At 43.1% G+C, this 22,665-nt stretch overlaps 1 protein-coding gene across 11 annotated transcripts in view; it reads left to right on the top strand.

Moving 5' to 3' along the window:
- LOC138767541 (membrane cofactor protein-like) overlaps positions 1–22,665 on the top strand; it is a 67,069-nt gene that overhangs the window by 41,145 nt on the left and 3,259 nt on the right. For 5 of the 11 annotated variants that reach the window (XM_069945105.1, XM_069945097.1, XM_069945098.1 and 2 more), the window contains 8 exons: positions 910–1,092; positions 2,676–2,855; positions 5,639–5,701; positions 7,929–7,973; positions 10,577–10,633; positions 12,246–12,272; positions 16,208–16,280; positions 18,635–18,731. In XM_069945105.1, the coding sequence (XP_069801206.1) occupies positions 910–1,092; positions 2,676–2,855; positions 5,639–5,701; positions 7,929–7,973; positions 10,577–10,633; positions 12,246–12,272; positions 16,208–16,280; positions 18,635–18,731 (725 nt within the window). The remainder of the gene's footprint in view (positions 1–909; positions 1,093–2,675; positions 2,856–5,638; positions 5,702–7,928; positions 7,974–10,576; positions 10,634–12,245; positions 12,273–16,207; positions 16,281–18,634; positions 18,732–22,665) is intronic. The other 6 variants (XM_069945099.1, XM_069945101.1, XM_069945102.1 and 3 more) reach the window with 6 other exon arrangements.

Genomic DNA, 22,665 nt, shown 5'->3' with positions numbered 1-22,665 from the left:
GTTGTAGAACAATAGTGAAAAATCCTTTTATCAAAACAATTAAAGGGGTATTCTAAGAAATTTAGGCCAGACTCCGTACCCCTTGGTTATCTCCGTATGGGGCCCCCGACTTCTGTATTATGACTAGAGCCGTGGGTACGGCACGAGAGCTACAGCTCTGTTCATTCCTATGGAGCGATGGAAAGAGACGAGTACACAGGAAGAGTGCTGTACTCTGCCCTCCGGCACATCCATAGAAATGAATGGAGCTGCGGGTCGCGTGCCGTACCTGCGTCTCTATTCATAACACAGAAGTTGGGGGCTGATACGAAGGTGAAGGGGAGAAAGTGCGCAATGCAGAAGATGTAGGGACAAAAGAGTTTAGTGCAAAAGTGTGGGAAAGTCTACAAATTGTAGTCACTCTTCCTAGTGCTGCCAGGTGTGGAGGGTGCCTGGCACTGCCTCTATGCCCATGTCATGCTGGGATTCCGGTATACGCTGTGGCTATGATAATTTACTGTGCAGCGGCGGGAAGGGGTAACGGGACCGTTCATAAAGTACTACAGGTAGACCCCAATTACCTACGTCATTACACTAGTTCCGGGCTAGTGAGTGTCGTTGTCTTTATAATTTAGTAAATCCAAGGATAAAAAGTTATTTTACGTCATCCAGTACAGCAATGCAACGTTTTGAACCCAACGTCTCTTCAGTAATACACACGTAGCCTGATAGAAACTGGTTTCTGGTGCTGTTGGACTTTGTACTTCTTGGCGATGTCTGAGGACATAAGGTCATAGGTCATAGGATGTCTGAGGTCATAAGTTACTGTAACGCTATAAGTATAAGACATTCCTATAGTCTGGCATTACAAAGGCTCCCTGCATACAGCACATTAATGATGTTTTTGTTCATTTTTTTTTATTTTCACAGTTCAGAAATGTCCCCCCCCAAATGCAATTGCGGATGGATCATTCAGTCCAAGTAAAGAGGAATATGACTACCAGGACGCTGTACGCTATGAATGCCGGGATAAGGCCTTAACACTCGTTGGGGAAAGTACTTTATCTTGCACAGCCAATGGGAATTGGAGTGCAGATGCCCCGCAGTGCAAAGGTTCAAAATGCTACTTCTTTCTTTTTTAACCACATGAAGTTCTCTACCAATTACTTAAATGGATGATGCTTTATAGTGCCTGCATTGCTGTTGTGTAATTTAAGAGGAGAAAAAGGGGATGTAAATTAAACATACAGGGGGAGATTTATCAAACTAGTGTACAGTGAAACTGGCTCGGTTGCCCCTAGCAACCAATCAGATTCCACCTTTCATTTTCCAAAGTATCTGAGGAATGTAAGGTGGAATCTGATTGATTGCTAGGGGCATCTAAGACAATTCTACTTTACACCAGTTTGATAACTCTCCCCCACAGAGTATATATGGCCCATAGCAATCAATCATTGGGCAGTATGTTTAAAAAGTGAAAGCTGAGCTGCTACGGGCAACACTTTTTTTTTTTTTTTTTTTTCCTATTTAGATAGACACTTTACCTAATTAAAGGGGTCAAAAAATGTGTGCAAATAAACTGGTGTCAGAAAGGTTTACAGTTTTGTAAATTTCTTCTATTAAAAGATCTCAAGTCTTCCAGTACTTATCAGCTGCTGTATGTCCTGCAGGAAGTGGTGTATTCTCTCCAGTCTGACACAGTGCTCTCTGCTGCCACCTCTGTCCATGTCAGGAACTGTCCAGAGCAGCAGCAAATCCCCATAGAAAACCTCTTCTGCTCTGGACAGTTCCTGACATGGACAGAGGTGGCAGCAGAGAGCAATGTGTCAGACTGGAGAGAATACACCAATTCTTGCAGGACATACAGCAGCTGATAAGTACTGGAAAACTGGAGATTTTTCAATAGATGTAAATTACAAATCTATATAACTTTCTGACACCAGTTGAATTAACTTTTTTTTTCTGCTGCTGGAACTTTTGAGCCATTATTTCCTCACCTCAGATATCAGCTCAGAAGTCCCAGTAGTGGCTGTGGGCAGAAGTGAGAAGGACACCAGGGAGCGCGGAGATGTCTAACGGTTATATTACACTATGGGATTGTTAGTGATGTCCGTGCAGCCCTTGCTGCACAATTATTGAGCCCTGTAATAGCCTTGATAAGCGCTGATCAAGCAGATTGGCACTCATTTACATTAGCGATTGTGCCATGCTCTTTCCTGGGACATCTGCTGGATGCTAAGAGGCAGACGTCATTGCTTCCAGAAAAAAATATTTGAGCTCTCCAGTCATATAGGAAAAAGTCTTATTGCCTTAGGGGGCAGTGTTGGTCTTCGGTTCCATAGGAGTTCACTGAAGACCACTACAAAACACATACTATCATGCCAAACATGTTATATCCTTGGTAAAAGTTTAGTATAGCCCACATATTACTTATGTGTGTTTTTAAGACTTTAAAGGGGTTATCCAGTGCTACAAAAACATGGCCACTTTCTCCCAGAGACAGCACCACTCTTGTCTCCAGCTCAGGTGCGGTTTGCAATTAAGCTCCATTCACTTCAATGGAACTGAGCAGCAAAACCCCACCCAGGATGGAGACAAGCGGTGCTGTCTGTGGAAGAAAGTGGCCATGTTTTTGTAGCACTGGATAACCCCTTTAAGTTTCTTCTTGATTTGAGTGTTTTTGTGTTTTTTTACAGTGATCGAATGTAAAGACCCAAATGTGGAAAATTCTGAAAAATTATCAGGCTTTGTTGGTCCATACACTCTAAATTCTGCTGTAAGGTTTCAGTGTTTAAAAGGTCACACCATGGATGGAGAACCCTTTGTAACCTGCAATGCTAAAGGACAGTGGGAACCTCCGCTCCCTACTTGCCGCAGTGAGTATCCTCTCCATCAGCCCACACTTATTGCTCACAGTACTTATTTCTTCTCTTCTGCTTATAGTAAGGGTCTATATCATGGGGGGTCAGACTCAGGCCCTCCAGCTGATCCCATCATGCCTGGACAGACAAAGCTAAAGCTGATTTCGCCCTTCTGGACCAGGGTCTGGTTGATATAACTTATCCAAGTCATTCTGAGACTGGTGTTTTTTTTTGGGGGGGGGGGGGGTTTGTGACTTACTGTGCTGTAGTTGTAAATTTTGGCCAATATCCATACAATTTTCTTGTGAAAGATGTCAATTGTCCGTGAAAATATGCCAAAATTATCATTGTTCAAATTAATTTTCTGCAGTCATTGTGCAGGTTTCATCATGTGATAATTTCATTGCGCACGCGGTGATTCTTACATAACTTCCCCCCCCCCCCCCCCCCCCCGTTACATTTCCTTTTGGGGCTTATGTGTTTATCACTTTTTTTTGGTTGTTTTTTTTAACTTTGTCTCACCATGGGGACTTCACTAATTGATTGGCTATTGGCAGACACATTACACCGTGCTGATCTGCTGTCTGTATTGTGCCTGTCATGTAAAGTTGATCAGACTCGGCTTTAAGGCCCTGTTACACCAAGCGATTATCGGACGTGCTGTTAAAAGGCAATGATCAGCTGACAGGCACTATGGGGGAGATTTATCAAACTGGTGTAAAGTAAAATTGTCTGTCATAGTTGCCCCTAGCAACCAATCAGATTCCACCTTTCATTTTTCTAAAATTCTTTGAGGAATGAAAGGTGAAATCTGGTTGCTAGGGTCAACTAAGACAATTCTATACCAGTTTGATAAATCTCCCCCTATGTCTCAATAGAGATGAGCGAACCTGGAGCATGCTCGAGTCCATCCGAACCCGAACGTTCAGCATTTGATTAGCGGTGGCTGCTGAAGTTGGATAAAGCCCTAAGGCTATGTGGAAAACCTGGATATAGTCATTGGCTGTATCCATGTTTTCCAGACAACCTTAGAGCTTTATCCAAGTTCAGCAGCCCCCACTAATCAAATACCGAACGTTCGGGTTCGGATGCTCCAGGTTCGCTCATCTCTATCTTTCAACATATTGAAACTTTTAGGGTATATTCACACGGGCGGGCTCGCAGCGAGATTCTCGCTGCGAGCCCGGCAGGTCCTGTCAGTTCCCATAAACTACATACTTGCTGCGGTCTAAACGACCGCAGCGAGTATGTAATTATACCGCGCTTAACCCCTTCTACTCCCGCCGGCTCCCCCGCTGTAAGCAGCATACATTACCTGTCCTTGCTGCACGGGTCCGGCGTCCTGCTCTCCCGCCCGGCCAATCACTGGCTGCGGCTGGGCAACACACTAATTGGCCGGACGGGAGAGCAGGACGCCGGACCCGTGCAGCAAGGACGCCCGCCCGTGTGAATATACCCTTAAAATGATATCGACAGTCAACACTGTGTAATAGGAGTGGTAGCAGCAGACCGCCTCTATCACCCATGGACTCCCCAGATCTAAAGATCATCCGGGGAGGCCCCCCGCACTTACCACCAGGGAACTAGGAGCATGCGAGGTTGCTCCTGCGGATCGGCCCGTGTAATAAGGGCTTTAAGGCTTCTTTCTTTCTTTCTTTTTCTTACCATCATAGTTCTTAGACCGCAAAGGAGACTGTGCCCATCCCCTTATCCCACCATATAAGATGTAAAATTCTGGAAACTAATATCTCCTTATTAACCAGGATAAACAAATTGCTTGCTTACCTTTTTGTGGGTTTTTTCAAATAGGAATATTTTGCAGATCTCTAGTTAAAAAACAGTAGTGTCCATACTTGCTGTCTTTATAGATTTTTCATAGGAACTACACAATGATGTTAGGCTATGTTCCCACGAGGTACTAAAAAGCTCAGACAATGGCCGTTGTTTGAGCTTATCATTACATCGTGGGAACATACCTTTTATATTGCATTGTGTGTTTTGTAAATTACTAATTTAATCCAGTTAAAGAAGAAGTCAGGCGAAAATTTCTATTAAAGTATTGTATTACTCCCCAAAAATTATACAAATCACCAATATACACTTATTACGGGACATGCTTATAAAATGCTTTTTACCCTGCACTTACTACTGCATCAAGGCTTCACTTCCTGGATAACACGGTGATGTCACTTCCTAAGTAACATGGTGATGTCATGACCCGACTCCCAGAGCTGTGCAGGCTGTGGCTGCTGGAGAGGATGATGGCAGGGGGATGCTTAGTGTCCCTCCAGTGCCCTGTGTCCCTCAGTGTCCCCCTGCCATCATCCTCTCCAGTAGCCACAGCCCGCACAGCTCTGGGAGTCGGGGTGTGACATCACCATGTTATCCAGGAAGTGACATCACCATGTTATATCCAGGAAGTGACATCACCATGTTATATCCAGGAAGTGAAGCCTTGATGCAGTAGTAAGTGCAGGGAAAAAATCACTCTCTGTGCATTTCCCGTAAGAAGTGTATATTGGTGATTTGTATAACTTTTGGGAGGCAATAGAATATTTTAATAAAAATTATCGCCGATCCACCACAGTATACGTTGGCATAGCATTTTGTCAGCAAGTTGATGTATACCGGCGTTTTACGCCAAAAATGTGGCGTAAGTGTAGTTTGTCATTGGTGTTAATTTTATATTATTTTGTATACAAACTCATTGAACTAACCATATAGGGGTTTTTGTGCGTCTGCATGTATAACGCTAAAGCTCGACTAACTTACTATTAACCCCAATTTATTAACATCAGGCATTGTTCCAACAACAACAACAACAACTACGACAACTACAACCAAGAAGACTGAGACGGGAGGTAAATCTCAACTCTAGCTGGTGATGGTGTAAAGAATAACTAAGCCGCCAGTATATTACAATGACTTAACAACATTTGCCTCCTTTTTAATATGATTCACTCTCTATTTCGACATTATTACTACAATGGGCTTAGTTATTCTCCATGTGTATGGGACACCCTAGTTCTGCATGCTAAACTCACTGCCGAAGCCGCCTTTGCTTCCTCAATAACTAAAAGCCTTTTTGATCTTAGCTTTTCCATATTTGTCTTCTATGTGGCACCACCTGTTGGTTTAGGCCCAAGAACGTACATTGGTGATCAATGAGGTCAAATTTAATCTCTAACAAAAATACTTAAGGCTGCCTTAAAGTGGTAGTGTGTGTGTGTGTGTGTATATATATGTGTGTGTATATATATATGTCCCAAATAATCCCATAAAAACCATATACACACACAGACATTTAAAAACAAGGTGAAGGTGCCAGAACACAAAATAAATTCATATAATTAAAGGAGAAGGCCGTCAGGGGCAAAAAATTGATTTGAGGTTGAGGGTCGGGTAACACAAAAAAGAAGTTATAGTCACCTGTCCCATTACCTGCGCAGAGCAGTGTCCCGCTCCTCGACCCCGCCAGCTGTCTTCTGAGCTCCCCTCCGGCTACGTCACGAGCTGGCTGATGGGTCCCACTGCAGTCACTGATTGGCTGAGATGGCTAAATCCCACCCATCTGACATTGAACCCGGGTCATGATGTAACCAGACAGACAGTTTAGGGGTTTTTGTGCGTCTGCATGTGTAACGCTAAAGCTCTACTAACTTACTATTAACCCCAAATTATTAACATCAGGCATTGTTCCAACAACTACAACCCAGAGGACTGAGACGGGAGGTAAATCTCAACTCTAGCTGGTGATGGTATAAAGAATAACTAAGCCGCCAGTATATTACCATGACTAAACAACATTTGCCTCCTTTTTTTATATGATTCAATTTCTATTTCGACATTATTACTACAATGGGCTTAGTTATTCTCCATGTGTATGGGACACCCTAGTTCTGCATGCTAAACTCACTGCCAAAGCCGCCTTTACTTCCTCAATAACTAAAAGCCTTTTTGATCTTAGCTTTTCCATATTTGTCTTATTTGTGGCACCACCTGCTTGGTTTAGACCCAAGAACGTGAATGGGTAATGTTGGAGTAGGTGCGCATCCCAGGAGAGGCCGCTGTTGGAATTCTTGAAGTAAAGGAGTAAATGATTGTCAACGAGAAGTGGTGAGGTGTTTGTGCTTCACTTTGGCATGCCTCACCACCACTTACTCCTCTGCCGCTGCCAGGCCCTCCCTGTTTGATTTCGGGCCAGCCTCCTGCTTCCTGATGACGTTGCTGGCAAGGGCTGCACGCTGGCTTGCCAGTTTTCGCATGCGCCCTGGAACGGTCGGGCCCTGAACGCTCCTGCGTCTGCAATCGCGAATGCGCCATAGCGCAAATAAGCGGCTCGACTGTGGGCACTGGCAAGGGCTACAGCGCATACGTGATTTGGGACGCAGGAGCGCACAACACCCTATAGACCCAGGGTGCAAACTGGCAAGTCGGCGCCTCAGTCCGTGTCTGAGGCGGGACACCACTGCAGTCACTGGCTGAGATGGCTAAATCCCACCTATTGGACGTTGAACCCCGGTCATGACGTTATCAGACAGACCAGTTGTTAGAAATCAAACGAGACTTTGCCCACCCCCTTATCCCACCATAGAAGATGTGAAATAGAAGAATTGGATATCTTTCTATTAGCCAGAATAAACCAGTTGCTCGTTTACCCTGTTATGGGTTTGCGTTTGGTCATATGGAACAATATTGCAAATAAATGTATTTTTTATTTGTGAACCTTCAGGTCTTTTGCTCTGGGTTCACTTGTGTCCTGGGTGGATGAGCTCATCTCTATATACATGTCTCTGATAGTCACTAAATTACTACTTTCATCCACTAAACTTAATAGACCCTCCGCAGTATATGTTGGTTGATCTTGTCCGTATCTTCATGTATACCAGCATCATGGTAAATGTGGTTTTAGTCATATGTGTAAAGTATATATTTTTTCCTTCTTCCTACGAACAGACACTCTGCTTGACTGCAGCTCTTTGAACTAACAGTTTAGGTTTAATTTTTTTTTGTTTGCTTTTTTTTTGTCTTCATTTATAACGCTAAAACTCTACTAACTTTCCATTAATCCCAATTTATTAACATCAGGAATTGTAACTCAGAGTCCAACAACCAAGAAGACTGAGACCGGAGGTAAAACTCAACTCTAGCTGGTGATGGTGTCAAGAATAACTAAGCCGCCGATATATTATGATGGCCAAACATTTGCCTCATTTATGATATGATGACTCAATTTTTAATTGGGGAATATTATTACTACAATGGGCTTAGTTATTCTTCATGTGTATAGGACACCCTAGTTCTGCATGCTAAACTCACTGCCAAAGCCCCCTTTGCTTCCCATACTAAATCTTTTTTAGCTGCATTTTCATATTTGTCTAGCGGAACAACCTGCTTTCTTTGTGCTTTTTTTTTTTTTTAGGCCCAATAAGGTACATTGCCTACTAATGTTCATTAAATAACCTCCTTTTGATATGGTTTCTTTCTAGAGATAAGTGAACCTGGAGCATGCTGGAGTCCATCCGAACCTGAACTTTCGGCATGTGATTAGTGGTGGCTGCTGAAGTTGGATAAAGCCCTAAGGCTATGTGGAAAACATGGATATAGTCATTGGCTGTATCCATGTTTTCCAGACAACCTTAGAGCTTTATCCAACTTCAGCAGCCACTGCTAATCAAATGGCAAACGTTCGGGTTCCGATGGACTCAAACCCGAACCTGGTTCGCTCATCTCTATTTCTATCCCAGATCTATCCAATGATTTTACATTGCGATGATTGACAAAAAAAAAGTCTGCTTTCATCATTCCCTGTCTAATATGTAGTATGAGAGATTTACTCTAAAATAAAGTGAGTAAAAATTGAAAGAAATTATAATAAGTACCATACTATATAGTCTGCATATGTGTCACCTTGTTGATCGACCACAGTTGTACAAGATTTGCTCTATTAGCACTTCTGCAGTTTTCAGAAATTGAAGGTTTCATAGAATAAACAGCTGAGCTTTATATATACATCTATATACTCTTCTATTGTTCTGAACATTACTATATTCCAGTATGAAATGGCTACAGGAAAGTGAGCTTGATGTTGATTTGAAATGGATCAGGTCTTAGAGTGTATCTGTCCTTACTAAAAACCTCTGACATCTCAGACATGTCCAAGTTTTCATCAGTCCAGATCTGAGTGTTCCAACCCTGACTGAGTGAGCCGGAAGATGTCTGAGCTCAGAGCGGTCCTCTCCCGGACACTCAGACCCGGACCGATCAAAACTTATGACAGGTCTCTCTGACATTGAGAAATGAGGTTGACTGACAGCATCCAGTAGTGAGGATACGGGGAAGTTTATTCAAGCATCATATACAGTCTACTCTGTTCTTCGGACATGTCAGAAGTTTTATATAACCACTGTGACACTTTAATTCCTGGGTATAAAAATCTGAGCCGATTTAAATCCTAATCCTATCACTATAATATATATATACCGTGTATATATATATATATATATATATATATATATATATATATATATATATATATATATATATATATATATATATTGTGTGTATATATATATATATATAATGTGTGTATATATATATATATATATAATGTGTATATATATATATATATATATAATGTATATGTATAATATATATTCAGATCTTTACACTCTGATCAAATATAATCATCATCTTTTATTTGCATGACTGAAAGCTACCTTTTTTGTTTTTCTTCCAAAAGTACAAGAGTAATCTATAGAATAGAAAAATGTGCAACCTTCTTTATCCCTTCTGTAATATGTTTAGTAAATTGGGCCACATTTAATGTGTACTTGTCATTATAACTTTCAAGATCTAAATCAACAGTAGATGAGAAAAAAAGCAAATCCAGATCCAGTCTCCTGAAGGCTGCTATATAACAGCTATACTTACTGTATCCAGGTCCAGTCTCCTGAAGGCTGCTATATAACAGATATACTTACTGTATCCAGGTCCAGTCTCCTGAAGGCAGCTATATAACAGCTATACTTACTGTATCTAGGTCCAGTCTCCTGAAGGCTGCTATATAACAGCTATACTTACTGTATCCAGGTCCAGTCTCCTGAAGGCAGCTATATAACAGCTATACTTACTGTATCCAGGTCCAGACTCCTGAAGGCAGCTATATAACAGCTATACTTACTATATCCAGGTCCAGTCTCCTGTATATAACAGGTATACTTACTGTACCCAGGTCCAGTCTCCTGAAGGCAGCTATATAACAGTTATACTTACTGTATCCAGGTCCAGTCTCCTGAAGGCAGCTATATAACAGCTATACTTACTGTATCCAGGTCCAGACTCCTGAAGGCAGCTATATAACAGCTATACTTACTGTATCCAGGTCCAGGCTCCTGAATCTTTAGTCTTGTTCTGGTTGAAAAAAAAATGCTAAACATGTGAAGTCCCGGCCAGTACCGTCTCTGTGAGTGCAGATGACCTGGGAAACACAGGACTTTCTGTTTTTAGACTCTGGGGAAAAAAACCAGTCTAAACACAGGAAGTGCCAAGTTTTCCATGATGACTAAAGAAAAATAGTGAATGTAAATTGCAAAAAATCTTTATCACATCTACTGTTTATTTAGTTTTTGAAAGTTATAGCGATAGGTACACTTATAATTTTTCTTTACTATTTGGAAACAAGAGCTTTGTTAGATATGTGCGAAAAGATTTAACGGCTTATGATATTCAACTAGGTTCATCCGCCACTCAAAAACCATCACCTGCCAAAGAGAAAGATGAGGACAATGGAGGTAAATGTAATATAAACAACACAGGAGGTGGATGGATTATAAGAGCACTCTATTAAAACTGATCTCTAACACCCTCTCACTAAGCCCCACACAGTGTTTGGTGTTGTTGTTTTTTTGTTTTTTGTTTTTAAAACTGGTGAATTTGGTTCCGAAAAGGCAAAAACTTTCAAAGTTTGTGCAAAATGTTTTTTCTTTTGTATGCAAGAAAACTATCATCCGACTTTGATATATTCCAAACTATGTCTTTATGATTAGTATTTCCTCGATATCGTCTTTTTCCACAGGAGAGGCTGCGGCTCAGTAGTCCGCCCTGCTACTTTGCAGATGATGGACTATTTATTTGCATTTCACTAGAGCAGCAGCTGTATGTGTTTTCTATTCGTGCCCTTTACGTGTTTCAGCCACTATGGTATAAGAGCATGCAAAGCAAATGTTGTCCCCAGTAATTGTATGAATGTGTCCTGAAGTCTTACGCTGCAGTTCTTATGGTCATCGGTCTATCTGCCTCTATACTTGTGTGATTGATGTGATTCACTTTTCTTTTTTTTTTTTTCTTTTTTTATGTTATGTTATTCGATACCGATATACCATCTTCATGGATTTCTTGAACCAGTATTTACTCCCCATGCTATAAAAGACAGCTTTTTCATTGCTAAGTGAATAAACTTCTGTATCTAGGAATAGTTCATGTCAGTAGGGGGGTGTTAGCTACCTGATCGCCTCCAATGGGCGGACGGGGTCCCAGAGGTTAAATCTGCATGTAACAGACATGTATAACACTTTCTGTGGCTATGGCCTAAAAGTCCAGATGGGAATACCCCCTGTGGTATTCTTGTGGAAAACTCTTTGTTTCGCCCTACTCATAGGCTCCATTATAAGCTTGGTCGGATTCTGTTGTCCGCCCAAAGAAATGACTGTCTTAGGGCAGACAGCGGAATCCGCCTGACCATAGAATGGAGTTTATGGAGCCGGCGAGAAGGAAAGCGGGAGCGCCCGGGGACAAGCGGCGGAGTTTTCTGTGAGAATTACGCAGTGTGCATATACCCTGTAACTGGAAACTGTCAGCCGGTGAGATGTATCTAACCAGCTGATGGCTCCCTTCATCCTAGGTGCCATGTAATCCTGTGTCTGGGACATTTGGGGTGGAACAACAACCCCCAGACCGCCGAGCCAGCCTGCTCCACTGATCAACAGAAAATTATGTTGATATTTGTTAAAGAAATAAATATTTTTTTTTTTTGTTTTTTTCCCCCTCCAACTTTTCTGTTTTTAATTTAAAAAAAAATGTCCTAAAATCTTACAGATTTTACTCTCACCACTGGGTGTAAAACTATAAGCTAAGATGCCTGTTCTGCTCAGAACAGAGGCTGCTGAAAAGGGATCTGTACTACCCTATAACTTGTGTGAACATAGCCTAATGATGCCGCTCCGCCCCTGCTCTGTGTCCCATCCTTGTTTAGCCAGACTTCGTATCCGTCCATGTGTGGCTGCTTATGCAGGAGCCACATCCTCCTTTGGTCGTGTTGGTAATCACTGCTATATTGGAAATAATTTAATAATCTATAATATTTAGAGTTGTCTGATCTGTGTTTTTTTTTTTTTCTTCTTCTAGCGGGAAACAACATTGGTGCCATAGTGGGTAAGAGACACGACGATGATGATGATGATGATGATAATAATAATGACAATAATAAAATCATAGTAGTAATATTTATACTGCATGCACGATTCTTATTATTTTTTAATATAACCTTCTTGTCGGTCTCCTTTTAAACAGTTTCCCCCCCAGTGTTCTGTTTGCCATGTGTGAGTGCAGTGTCTTTTATGCATTTTTTAACTGTTTTCATCCCTACACTTCTAACCTGCATTTTGTTTTCTTATGGATTTCTGTTGATTTTGAACCAAAAGCTGCCTTGCATGACTTGCCAAAATTTGTTGTGAGTAGAGATGAGCAAACCTGGAGCATGCTGGAGTCCATCCGCACCCGATCGTTTGGCATTTGATTAGCGGGAGCTGCTGAACTTGGATAAAGCCCTAAGGCTATGTGGAAAACATGGATATACTGTAATCATTGGCTGTATCCATGTTTTCCACATAGCCTTAGGGCTTTATCCAACTTCAGCAGCCACCGCTAATCAAATGCCAAACGATCGGGTGCGGATGGACTCCAGCATGCTCCAGGTTCGCTCATCTCTAGTTATGAGTTTTAGACACTTGGCCTCTATAAAAGGTGACCTCAACAAACAGGCTGTGGACTGTATGCGCCAACTTGGACTAGACAGCCTTCCGATCCGCCCCATTTTTCAGTCACCCTGATACACGTCTTACTGTGGTTGGATACTCTCTTTCCTAAAATCTTTTATTGGCTATTTTATCACCTGTACTTTGTTTTACACAACAACACCACAGAGCCGCCGTGCGCAGAGCTGTTTGCTCAATCCGGACTATTACACGGATATCGCGGTTCTATATCACACAGGGAACTGAAACAGATCAATTCTCTTTGGCTAAAAGGCCACAGGCTCCGCAGTGGCTGCTCCGTAATACAGACATCTGCTTCTGCATCGGGTGTCCTTTTCCATTTCTTTCCTGAAATAAAAAGGGTGTCCTGAGACTTGTGACTCATCCTGCATAAAACCATAGGGGCTAGGGACCAAGCAATGTCATCCGGGCTGTAAACCATTAGCTCAGCGATCTGCTGCTGGATGCAGTGGGTAAGGGGCTGGGTATGGAGAAGGCCCAGCTCCGGAGATTGCTCCATACCCTCTTAGTGGCTCTATAATGTAATGGTACGTTATGGTGGCCAAAAAAGTGTTTATATGCCACAGTGTCACTTCCTGGATAACATGGTAATGTCATGACCCGACTCCCAGAGCTGTGCAGGCTGTGGCTGCTGGAGAGGATGATGGCAAGGGGACACTGAGGGACACAGGGCATTGGAGGGACACTGAGCATCCCTCTGCCATCATCCTCTCCAGCAGCCACAGCCCGCACAGCTCTGGGAGTCGGGTCATGACATCACCATGTTATCCGGGAAGTGACGTCACCATGTTATCCGGGAAGTGACGTCACCATGTTATCCGGGAAGTGACGTCACCATGTTATCCGGGAAGTGACGTCACCATGTTATCCGGGAAGTGACGTCACCATGTTATCCAGGAAGTGACGTCACCATGTTATCCAGGAAGTGAAGCCTTGATGCAGTAGTAAGTGCAGGGAAAAAAGCACTTTATAAGCATTTCCCGTAATAAGTGTATATTGGAGATTTGTAAACCTTTGGGGGGCAATACAATACTTTAATAAGAATTTTCACCGGACTTTAAACTAACTACAACAAGCATTTAGTATCTCCATATGTGGCATTGTCCAAACTACAAATATCACGTTATTGATCCTGCATGGTAATCAGTTCAGACAACAATAATGAAAAAATTGTAGCATTTCAAATTTTTGGTCATATCACAAAAAATAGTTGTAAGGGTCTAACTTGGTTGGTGCTATAGTAAAGATAATGTTTTATTAAGGCAGATTGATGAATTTCTTCAAAACTGTTCCGGTGTTTGGATGCCCATAGGCCAGGCTGTGATAGTGACTGGTAACAGAGAGCCGCAGTCTGTGAGTGCCGTCTACATCTGGCAAGGTTAGATAAACGTTCCTGGGACGGGTAGGTGCTCACGAAAAGACCAGTCCCATGTGCAGGAACCAGGCAGTGGCTCAAAAAAGGACCACGCCACTGTGCCGGTGCCGATCCATTAAGGTATAAAACCCATAACGATGTACCTGATGGTATGTTTGCTTTAACGCATCATCACATACCGGTATACTATGGCTAGGAGAGTAACTAGAAATGGCTGGGCTCCATAGCAAACTTTTGAATGGCCTCACCCATTTAACTCTCTTTGTGGGGGACATTTATCAAAAAGTGCCCCACGCATACGCCAAGGTAAAACGGGAAAATTTGCCCCTTTTCTGCCCGCTTGCCTGGTGAGCAGGTAGGACGGAGCGCGTCACAGTGGAGAGGAGGCATGGTGTAAATCTACACCTGCTCCTGAGTTCCAATCATTTAGTCATCCTAATCCTAGTAAATCAGAATGGGAAACTGGGGGCAGAGCATTATACAAGACTGGCGTACCTGTAGGCCAGTCCTGATAAATGTGCCCCTTTCTCTCCAGATTCTTATGAAGTGGGAGAAAGATGTACGCTACCATGCTCATTTCCTGCCGGCTGGTTCTTGGGATTGGATCTCAGCAGTGAGATGATCAGCGCAATAGTCGCATACTCCTGCCCCGATGCATGTTACGGAATCAGCCTCTGTCAGCCCCTTGGCAGTACCTGTGCACTGCATTGATCCATTATCTCTGCACTCTTTTAGTATAGCCTGCTGTAGTCAGGCTTTATCTATCACCGGGTCGGGCTGCCAGGGGAGGGTTAGCAGAAGCTTCTGGCTGCGCTGACAATGGATGGGCTCCCTGCTATGTCGGCACAGGGAGCTAATCTGAACGTATCATAAAATATAACACTAAATAAATATATCCTACATTATACTGTGGTTCACATGTTGCTTACTGGAATGCCTGTGGTACTTGCAGACCATGAAAAAAAGGCTTGCTGGCCATTGTTTGAAGAAAATAACATATGAATATATATTTATGTTAGAACCTTAGGAAGGCGTTGGTTCAATGTTTAAAAGTGTTATCTATATGTGACTTTAAAGGGAACCAAGGGCCAAAATTTTGGGTACTAAAGTAAAAATACAGTACAGAAACTCTTAAAGGGGAATTATTAGCAGGTTAGACTAATCTAAGCTGCTGATATGTCCTTATTGCACAGGAGACTCCGAGGAGGAAGATATGTCTCTTGCAGTACGTCTCTCACCTCCCTCCTCTGTGCCGTTCCGGTGCAGTTGGTAGTTTGCTCCATGGTCCGGTAAGCCCATTAGGAGCACTGGGGCACCCATTAGGAGGTGATTGGTTTCCTTTTAAAGTGAATCTGTCAGCTTCATTTCTGATTCCAGACTCTGAACACTTTCGGACAAGGAGACTCATGGTACCTTTCGTATATCTGTCTGTGCTTCCAGAACATTAAGAAATGCTTTTATTCTTTAGTGTAACAAGGCTTCCCCCAAGCTCCTGAACTGCTGAGGGCTGTAAAACCTCATGGCTCCCTTCCTCATACCTGACCCTGCTTAGGACTCGGCTTCTAGCTGACTGTCGAGCAGCATCTGGTATGGGAGGGGGAGCGAGGAGGTGTGCCAGGTTGCTGCCTTTCAGGAGCCTCTTTGACTTTTGCACCAGAGAATAAAAGCATTGTCTGGTTTAGAAGCACAGACATATAAAAGGGACCATGTTGGACAGGTTTCAAGGAGCACCCCACTTTTTTTTTTTTCCTGTTTTTTTCTTCTCAGATTAGAAATCTGAGAGAACATTGCAGTACAGAGAGCATTATACTAATGTAGGAAAGTTTTTGTGAAGTGTCACTTTAAGTACTGAATAGTGTTAGTGACGTTCGTGCCACAGCACAATCTCCATTTATTAGAGTTGCATTTGTATGTAACATGGCTGTGTTTCTTTTAAGGAGGAATTATCGCTGGAATTGTTGGAATTCTGTTTGCAGCAATAACATATGTGTGGTGTAAGAAAAGCAGAGGGTGAGCGTCTACTATGGAGAGTGACTCTTAGAGCGTTTACAGGCTAGATTCACATGCAGCAAATCTGTAGTTATCTTCTGCACTTGTCAATAGAAGAACATTCTCTATGCTCCGAGTGTTTCCACAGTTAGATTCCATCTATAAGATCACAGACAATAACCCAAATAGGAACAGGAGCGCTAGCTTACCCAGGAAGCCAGAAACTGCACCGCAATGGGAACTATTTTCCATAGCTAAACCTGCAAGATTGTTGAGCCAGACAATTGAACAAATAATAGTGGGGAAAGGTGGGCAATATCCATAGAACTATGGATTTATTAATTTGTGCAAGGGACTTTTTGCGGAGAGGTTAGGTTTTAATGGATCATAGAGGACCCTCTCAAGTCTTTTTTAATTATCTGTTTTTCTTTCCAGTGAATCCCATGAAAAAAATTAAATGCTCAAAATAAATATAGGTGCACTCAGTGCCCCTCCGCTGATTGTTTGACACCTTTACCACTTGCCTACACTGCTCCTAGCCCCAGATTCAAACTTTTACAAATGATCCTGGTGTTCACGGCACCTGTCTGGGAGACTATATCTCCCAGCATGCACTGCACATCAGAACCAACTGTCTGGTACCTGTCTTGTAGTATCTGCCCACCACTGGCTCGATCTGCTTCTGCTTTACACAGTAACTTTTTATCTGTCTATCTATTCATATACATAGATAGATTAGAGAGAACAAGAATGAAATAACAACAGTGTCTCTTTTCCCCTATACTACTCAGGAGAGGCTGTGATCACTGTGCGATGTCAGTGGTGGGTGGGGTTACAGGGTTAAAGAGAGAGATCATATGACCTCTGTTCTCCCCGTCCCTTCTGAGACAGAGTGGAGCAGGTACTGAGGATTTTCAGTAGCTTCAGGGTCTGAGTCAGGATGTGCTGCAGACAAACATCCCAATTCGTGTAATAGAAACCTATTACACACAAGCTTAGATTATGGGTAGGGATTGAACAGGGTTAAATTTTTTTCTTAACTGGAGTTCCTCTAACTTTATAACTGGGTGTTAATAGAATTCTTGCATTGTGCCTAGGGGATACACACCATTGACAAAGTGAAGCTGACCATACATTTAAAGGGAATCTGTCACCAAGACAATGCTATCAAATCTATTGCCATCATGTTATAGAGCAGGAAGAGCTGAGCAGATTGATATATATATCTTTGTGGGAAAAGATTCAGTATAACTTATAACATGTTGATGGAAATCCCTGATGATACTGGGCTAAGGAGTCCAGTGGGCGTTGTCACTTAATGGACTGGACTCTTAAGCATGGAAACATCAGAGATTTCATTCAATAAATTACAAGTTATACTGAATATTTCCCCATAAAGATATATATATCAATCTGATCAGCTCCTTCTGCTCTATAACATGATGCTGATAGCTTGGGTAGGATTTTCATGCTGACAGATTCCCTTTAAATTAACTGAATGCTCTTTCCAGTGACAGCCCTTTCTTCTAAGCCTCTATACACATGCACACTAAGCTCAGTGCAAATAAGCCTGTGTTTGGTATGGGGAGAGAGGAGTAAGCCGCTGTCAGACGCTTTTGTTGTAGGGCATGTTACAGGGGTGTAGCTGCAGGAAAGTGGCTGTAGCTCCTATTCCCTTTAAGAATCCCCCCCCCCTTCCCAGGACAACAGATGGTCTGTTGGTCACAGATATTAAAATCAGTGAGTTTGGCCACCATTAATCTGTATGCCACGCTTAAACGGTATTCCCATCTCCACATATCCACCAGACGTTGGTTTTCTAAGAACTGGCATTCCCAACAAAACAAAAACTCCTGAGCACTTTTTTTTAATAACTCTGGTGTGCCGGGATATGCCATACATGTCTGACAGGTGTGGATCCTAGCGGAGCCCTGCCCCTGTGTCTAGGTCAGGGCCCCCAGTCTGTTTGTGGTGGCTAGCGGGCTGTCTTACACTGTTTCTGGAACTCTTATATAGGTGTAGAGTTGTGGGTACAACGTGGCACTAGGAGCTATGCAGTTACTGTCCCATAGATCCAAGTGGAAGTTACATAAACAGTGTAAAACAGCCTGCTCCGTCTTCACTGGTGACCACAACCAGGCTGGACAGGGTCAGGATGCCGCCATTTTATTGTCCCTGGCTGTGGATCCCAGAGGGGAGGTGTAAGAAGATGTGCTCAGGAACTTTTTGTTTTAGGGGGAATTTTACTAGACCCACATGTCAGGAGAGGACGAGTATCTTGAATCTTATTCAGTATGAATGTTTTGCGTATGTGCAGTCCTATTAATATATACCATATACTGTAATCATTTTTTTTATTCTTTAAACTTGTGCAGTGGTGGTTATGTAGCTGGGAAGAAGCATGAGAGTGGCACACCAAGTGGCCATCAGACAACTGTAGAGCAATGTGGTATGCAGCAGATAGAAGCCCAGGTAGATCTCCCTGTCTGGACCGTCCTGCAATACACCATGCATCGTTACCTGTCGTCATGTCTCTTGTGTATTAACATCATTCCGCCGTTTGTCTGTAACAATACTGTAGACCGTTTTGTATCTGTCATTAACCTTTTTAACAAAGTTGGACACATGTAGAACAATTGCTATATAGGCACCTATGCCACTGGCGATTAAAGTGACTCTTATCGTTTTTTTTTTTCTTTTACTTTGACAACAAGGTTCGCTGGGATCAAACATTGTCCTATATGGTATAAGTTAGTCACCAGGGCACAAAACCTAAAGGGTAGGGGGGCATTTACAAAGACCAACATCTCATACGCCTATCTTAAAGGGGTTCTCCGGGCCACTTTCTCTTAGAAGCAGCAGCATGCTCGTCCTCGGTTTGGGTGTGGGGTTTGCTGCTCTGTTTCATTGAGGAGAATGAAGCTAAATTGGAATATCTCACACACAACCTGTGTTTTTCTAACCCTGGATAATCCTTTTAAGAAATCTCATGCCAGAGCATGATTATATCAAATTTATTTAAGGACCCACTCCTCTCCAGCTCGGAGCTGACATGGATTCCAGCAGACTGCCATACACTGTAGTCATTTTGATGTGAGGCCACGCCCCATTGCAATCCATCACACCCACTTTAAGTCCTGCCCAGTTAGTGAGCTCAACACAAAGTATCAAAAAAATCCCTAAATTTGTGCATACAATACATACAATGAGTCTGGGCGTTTGTACAAAAATGTTGTGACTTTTTGCAAATTCTCATACTGACAGCTGATTCCGACACTGGCCGACTGATGCTGTAAAAAGGCAGCCTAGCCCATTCCCCAGATACGCCCTGCGAGCCGCCTCTGTACTCACAGGCAGCATTATACCTCCGGCCACAAGAGGCCACTGTTTCCCCCAGGTCACTGCTGCATGAGTGATGTCACGTGCGCTCACAGGGCTAGGAGGAAGAGAATACGCAGCAGAACTGCCCAGAAGACAGGTGAGTATGTATGTGTGTTTTTATTTTTATTTTTTTTTAGCAAAGTTGTGGAGTGATTTACATAGGGGAATTACCTACAGGGGAGGGGGCAAGGAATATCTACAGGGATCTTGACTACAGATGGTTACCTATGGTGCTAACTATAGGAAGGATTGCATACAAGAGGGGCTCATTGCAAGGAGGTTTGCCTACAGGGAGAATACAATTTATACTGTGGTGGGGACATAGCTAACTACTAGAGAGACTACCTATGTGGGGGATGCTACTTACTGGGCAGGCTAACAGCTTGGAGGGGGGTGGGAACCTACATTGATGCACAGAGAGGGCCCAACTACTATGTGGAGGCACAGAGGGGCCCAACTACTATGTGGAGGCACAGAGGGGCCCAACTTCTACAGTGGTTTGCAATAAATTAGAATATCAACAATTGGGTTTTTTTTTCAGAAATTCAATTCAAAAAGTGACCTTATATATTCTATAGAGTCAATACATACAGAGTGAACTCAAGCGTTTATTTCTGTTAATGATTATGGATGACAGCCAAGAAAAACCCATAAGTCAGTATTTAAGAAAATTAGAATATTATATAAAACTAACAGAATTTTTTTTAACACAAATGTCGACCAAATGAAAAGTCAGTACAGTATATGCCATCTATACTTGGTTGGGGCACCTTTTGCATGAATGACGGCATCAATGCGGCAATGTGGCATGGAGGTGACCAGCTGATGTCACTGCAGAGGGGTTAGTGAAGCCCAAGTTGCTTTGATAGCAGCCTTCAGCTCGTCTGCATTGTTGGCTCTGGTGTCTTTCATCTTCCTCTGACAATACCCCATAAATTCTCTATGGGGTTAAGGTCTGGCGAGTTTGCTGGCCAATCAAGCACAGAGATGCTGTGGTTAGTAAACCAGGGATTGGGACTATTGGCCGTGTGGACAGGTGCCAAATGCTGCTGGAAGTTGAAAATTCCATCTCCGAAAATCTTTCCAGCACAGGGAAGCATGAAGTGCTCTAAAATGTCCTGGTAGACGGCAGTGTTGACTTTGTTGCTGATGAAACACAGTGAACCTACACCAGCAGATGACATGGCACCCCAAACCATCACTGATTGTGGAGACTTCACACTAGACCTCAAGCAGCTTGGATTGGGCCTCTCCACTCTTCCTCCAGACTCTGGGACCGAGATTTCCAAATGAAATGCAATATTTACTTTCATCTGAAATCAGCCCCTTGGACCACTGATCAGCAGTCCAGCTCTTCTTCTCCTTGGCTCAGATAAGACGCTTGGTCAGGAGTGACACATGGGAGGCAACACTTGTAGCCCATGTCCTGCAGACATCTGTATGTGCTTGTGGCCTTTGAAGCGCTGACTCCAGCCGCAGGCCACTCTTTGTGAATCTCTCCCAAATTTTTGAATAGCATTTTCGTTACAATCCTGTTAAGACTCCGGTTCTCCCGGTTGCTTGTGCACCTTTATCTACCACACTTTTTCCTTCCACTCAACTTCCCATTAATATGCTTTAATACAGCACTCTGAGAACAGCCAGCTTCTTTAGCAATGAACTTTTGCGGCTTACCCTTCTTGTGGAGTGTGTGAATGACTGCCTTCTGTCAGCAGTCTTCCCCATGATTGTGTTGAATACTGAACCAGACTAAGGGACTTTTGGGTTTTTCTTGGCCATAATCCATAATCCACTTTAACAGAAATAAACGCTTGAAAAAGATCACTCTCTGTATGTAAGGAGACTATAGAATATATGAGGTCACTTTTTGAATTGAAATACTGCAAAAAAATGTTTAGTTGATATTCTAATTTATTGCAAACCAGTGTATGTGAACGCACAGAGAAGACATCCTATACTATATGGAGACACAGAGGACGCCTATACTATATGGGACACAGAGCAAACCAGACTACAATTTGGCAGCAGATATTGGGCATGTCTGCTTATATCGGAGCACTGTCACCGCGTAAAGCAACACAGTTGCTGCCTCACACATCATTACAGTAGTATCTGAGGCTGCCAACAAGTAGAAACATTTTTGCATGTATTTGCCTGGACAGCCCCTCTTAGGGTCCTATTCCACGGGCCAAGGGGGCCCGATCAACGATGTAAACAAGCGGCGATCTGCTAGATCGCCGCTCGTTTACTGGGCCTATTCCACGGCCTGATGATCGTTGAGCGAGAACTGCAAGGACATCGTTACCGATGTCCTTGCAGCCCTTGCAGCAGCATACATTACCTGCAGGGCTTCTTCTCTGCGCTGTCTTCATTCACGGGTCCCGCACGCTCTATCTTCCAAATGGCCGGTCAGCTGACAGGCCACACTCAGCCAATCACAGGCCGCGGCAGTCCCGGCTTGTGATTGGCTGAGCACTCCGTCAGCTGACCGGCCATTCAGAAGATAGAGCGTGCGGGACCCGTGGATGAAGACAGAGAAGAAGCCCTGCAGGTAATGTATGATGGATGCTGCGCTTCTGAAATAGTCAGTCGCCCGCCGCGCACCGCTATTCAACCGTAGCGATGCGCGGGGGGGTAACGATGATTTTAGGTCTGATCGTTCTCTCTATTTCACCGAGCGATAATCGGCCGAATCGGGCCAAATGGGGCCGATTGATCCGATTTATCGTTACTGTGGAATAGGGCCCTTAGACTGTTGAGACATAAAGTGTTTCATGATGATTGAATGAGTAGTTTTTGAAATGCTGCAATATGTCCACCAAATTTTAGAGAAAAAAAAGTAAGAATTACTGGATTCTGGGTATTTTCCTTTAAAAGTGAAAGATAACTGGAAGGACAAAATCAAGCCAAGTATTGGTCGAGCCTCTGTTGTATGATCAGACCGGGTCCACCAATGAGCGATGTCCGAAAAATATTGTCACAAAAATGACCTTTTTGGTTCATTTTTTCCTGCCGGATTACTGTT

This window comes from Dendropsophus ebraccatus, chromosome 11, assembly GCF_027789765.1.
Source record: "Dendropsophus ebraccatus isolate aDenEbr1 chromosome 11, aDenEbr1.pat, whole genome shotgun sequence".
Lineage (NCBI taxonomy): Eukaryota > Metazoa > Chordata > Amphibia > Anura > Hylidae > Dendropsophus > Dendropsophus ebraccatus.
Note: the sequence above shows the minus strand (reverse complement) of the source record. Positions and strands in the feature narration are given on the sequence as shown.